This window comes from Hevea brasiliensis, chromosome 9 (genome assembly GCF_030052815.1).
Source record: "Hevea brasiliensis isolate MT/VB/25A 57/8 chromosome 9, ASM3005281v1, whole genome shotgun sequence".
Classification (NCBI taxonomy): domain Eukaryota; kingdom Viridiplantae; phylum Streptophyta; class Magnoliopsida; order Malpighiales; family Euphorbiaceae; genus Hevea; species Hevea brasiliensis.
In genome coordinates, this window is record NC_079501.1 from 89834287 (window position 1) to 89838589 (window position 4303).

The 4303-nt window shown below is 32.6% G+C and overlaps 1 protein-coding gene across 1 annotated transcript; it reads right to left on the bottom strand.

Annotated features, from left to right (window-relative positions):
• Positions 1–629: 629 nt before the first annotated feature.
• On the bottom strand, positions 630–1740 carry LOC131183438 (GCN5-related N-acetyltransferase 1, chloroplastic-like). Its single transcript, XM_058154205.1, has 2 exons — positions 1660–1740; positions 630–1121 (listed from the first exon to the last, which is right to left on the bottom strand). The coding sequence occupies exons 1-2, from the start codon at positions 1738–1740 to the stop codon at positions 630–632; spliced, it is 573 nt and encodes a 190-aa protein (XP_058010188.1).
• Between the last annotated feature and the right edge of the window lie 2563 nt (positions 1741–4303).

Below are 4303 nucleotides of genomic sequence, written 5' to 3' on the forward strand. Positions count from 1 at the left end.
ATACTTAGAAACCGATAACTTCGATTTCAAAATTTATCTATTTTATATTCTATTTCATAAATTTTAAACTCAATTTAGAAATCGATTCTAGTTGGTTTCTAATTCATTTTTTAATTTAAAAACCGATTGCTTTTAGTCTCAAAATAATTTTTTTTATTTATATTTAGAAACCGATTTATTTTGGTTTCAAAAATTAATGTATTTATAGATATATTTAGAAACCAATTATTTTCGATTTCAAAACCATTATACTTCAAATTAAAAATCGATTTTGATCGATTTGTAATTGCAATTTCTTTTAATAAAATTAAGATACCCCCTCTTTTTATTTTCACAACCACTTTTACCCTCTTCCTCTGAAATCCAAAATCTACTATTTAATTTGGTTCAATCCTACATGGTTTTAAATTGAATGAAAGAACATAGAAAACCCATCAAAGAAGCCCCTCCCGTGATCTTAACCGTCCAAGCAATCCAAACCAGATCTTGACCCTCTTATCTCTAGTATAAATTGTTCTTTTCTTTTTTAGCAAACCCTAACACTTTCTCCTATAGTGTTGTGCCGCCTCATGTCTGCCATGTGCCCCCTTTCCTAATGTGAGAAAAAAACTCGAGAATCATATGTTACATCATTTTTTTTTTTGTTTTTTGGAGTACACCATCCCTTGGATCCCATCCGGATCAACCACAAAACCCAGGGGTCTATAAAAGCTAAGAACTCGGGGTTCTAAATACAAAGCAATGTTTACAATCCCCTTCTCTAACAGCTCCTGTACGATTATCTCCATCACATCCTTCCCTAATCCAATCCCCTGATATGAAGGATACACCACCACATCCCAGATGATGGCATTGAAAACATTGTCCTCTGTGGCTATAGCAAATGCAACTGGCTTTTGGGTTTTCTTGTGCTCTACCCAGAGGATCGAGTTCGTGTTCTCTAACACCAGTTTGATCTTCTTTAGGTCACACTTGGGGAACCCGACTGCCATGAAGACAAAATTGAGGTGGTCGAGATTAAGGTTGGAGATGGTGCGACGGAGGAGGAAGCCTCGGGACTTGAGGTCCTTGTCAGATATGGAGTATTTGTTAGTAATGGTGGGGGTAGGGGCGAGCATTCGGTTCGAACCGAATCGAACCGAATTAAATTATAAAAATCGAATTTTAAATTTTAGAAATTGAATCGAGTCGAAATCGGTGAAAAATTGAATCGAAGTGAATCGCTATATTTCAGTTTGGTTTGGTTTAAATCGATCGGTTTTGATTTTTTTATTGATTTTTTAATTTAGACTTAAATTTCAAGTTATTTGGTCTAATTTTGACTTTAATTTGAATCTAATAACCATTAATCAATGAAATTAAACAATTAATATATATATAATTAAATATAATTCATAAATTTTTTATAAAAATAAATCAATTCAAAAATCGATTTGGTTCGATTTAGTTCGATTTGAATATATAAATTACTATTTGGTTCGGTTCAATCAATTTTTTCTCTTCAAAATCGAACTGAACCCAAATAACCAAAATTTTTATAATATAAAATCAAACCGAACCGATTGAATTTTAAAATCGAACTGATTGAACCGAATTGACTCGGTTCGGTTTGATTTTTTGGTTTGAACCGAATTCTGCTCAGCCCTAGGTGGGGGCTATGGGGGCATAGCTGCGGAGCCGAAGGGGGGTTTTGAGGTGAAGAGAGGGAAGAGGATGAGAAATTGTGCCACATAGAAGCATTTTCTGGTTCCTACTTTGCTATGTCTTAAGGAGGGCGTTGAGGGCAGTTGAGACTGTGGCTTTGGTAGTGGCGAAAACCTGTGGCTGTGGTGTTACCCTTGTCTTCGTGAGGATAGCGTTTGATACCATAAGCCTGTTAGCTGTCACATAAGGTAACGCTAGTTCCCCATTTAAGTTTGCAACAGTTCACGTGCTTTGTCCTTTATAATTAGCATTTAGTAGTTAATGCTGTTATCTTCAGTTAACAAAGAAAATTATATGATGATATTTGCTTATTAATTATAGAATGATGAAATTGCTGCTTCAAATGGGAGGTAGTCCTAATTAAATAGATCAATTTCAGTATTATGTTTAAATTTTTAATTCTTTATACGAAATTAAAATTATATTTAAGAAATAAAATTCTATTAAATAGAATTTATGTTAATTAAATGATATTTTTTTGATGGCATTCTAAACTTCTGTTTGTCCTTAATCCACATGGAGATTGATGGGATATATAAATTGAGCTTGGTGTTTCTACTTTTTAGTGATCTAGTATTGTTGTTTCATACATCAGTGATTTAATCCTAGGAGGTTTACTGGATTCTGCATGAGTTCAGGCCTGTGAATAAGGTGCTCAAATTTTATTTGTGTTGTGAAACTGTTTTGCCCATAGCAAAGAGCATACAGCAGAGAATCCGTAAAGGAAATGAAAGAGAAATTCTGTTTCTGCTTGTTTTAGTTAAGTTTATGGTGTGTATTGAAGTGTTTTGAGTCTTTGCTAGTATGCTTCATGATTTAGTTGTTAGCTTCTATTTTGCATCCCTTATTTACTATGCTTGTTGGCTTCCTATTACTATCATTGTCATACTTTGATGGCTTCATGAATAAGTTTGTTGTGTTTAACCCTCACTTCTCATCTCATTGCCTGATGACAGAGAGAAGATGCTGCTCAGCTGCATCAATTTATATTGCATGCAGCTTTGGATATTGTCCAGGACCTGGCTTGGACCACTAGTGCCATGATAGAGCTTGCATGTATTTAGCCAGTTCATTTGTACTCTCTTTCTGCTCTATATTTTTTCCCTTATTTCATTTTCCTGATTACTGTGATAGGCCCCTGATAAATTTCTTGATTGCATCTTTGCCACAGGTTCTTGAAAGCAATTGACAAGTTTAATGATCTAGTGGTATCTGTTTATGTTACAGCTGGTCAAATCCTTTTTTTTTTTTTTTTGGTGATTTCCCTATTACAGTAAATCACTCACTGATGTATGAAACAGTAATATTGGATTAAGGACACCAATCCAGTAAGTCTAATCCTGGGAATCATTGACAGAATATAGCTTGGTATTCTACTTTTTAGTTATGCTGCTTGTTTTATACTCCATTTCAGCCACTTATCTCAGTATTTTAGCTGGGAGATGATGAATTAGGATACATGCTGGCCGGTATTCTGAAGCAAAACAATGTCGATAATTCTGGCATGTGATTGGATTCACATGCAAGGACAGCACTGGCATTTGTGACGCAGAACTGATGGTGAACGTGAATTCATGTTTGCCATATGCTTCTCCATGAAACAGAACTTGATGAAAACCTAATAAGAAACGTAAATAAAGAATTAAGCTTGACAGTGCTTCTAAGTAATTCAATGACAATGATTTTGCTTTTTCTATCTCTGGTATGGGGATATTGATATTTAAACAAAGAAGGGCTTCGCCACCTCTTGTCATAGATACTGCATTAGAGCAATTAGAACTTGTTTAAATGGTATTTAGACATATCAGTATCTTTAAGATTCATGGTGTTACTCAAATTGCGGAAATTTGCCATAACTTATCCCTTAAATTAGATTTAGCATCCTTAAATCCATATCATGCAGAAAACAAATTGATTAGATTAATTCGAAAGCTGCATTCTCAGATGTTTGTTGAGTTATGAATGTGAAGCAAAGGAGAAGTTGGAAACATATTGCATTGGCATGTAACTTAACCAGATGTTTGTTTAATTCTTTTTTAGCCTATGTTAATGGATAGTTCTTTTTTATTCTAATTGATTTAAAATTTGGCATGAAAACTAAATTAATTAAAATTTTTAATTAATATTTTGATTTGAAAGAATTTATAACTTATAAATTAACTAAAAGTTAATTTGTAATTCTTTTTATATGATGACTCAATAAATAATTTAAATCAATTTATAATTTAAATTCTTTAAAAAATTAATTAAATTTAAAACAAATTGAATTCAAATCTAATTTCTTGAACTGCTATTGTCAATTGTTTTGTGAATAGAGGAAGAAATTATATAGAATATGTATGTATAATTTGACTTGTGAAAACTAACTGGTTTATAGTCATTATTGGAAATGTCTTCAACACTAGCACCATAATATTAAGATATATGCTTATTAGTGAGCTTAGTTTCCAATTAACACATTAATGCTTGAAGTCCTTTATATTGAACTAATATTTGCTACTACCGACACTTGTAAATTTTCAGATTTAAGTCTTTTATATTGAACTAATGGAAAGAGAATTGTCCTGCTTTTTATTTGCTTAAGAGTAATTTTGCATTC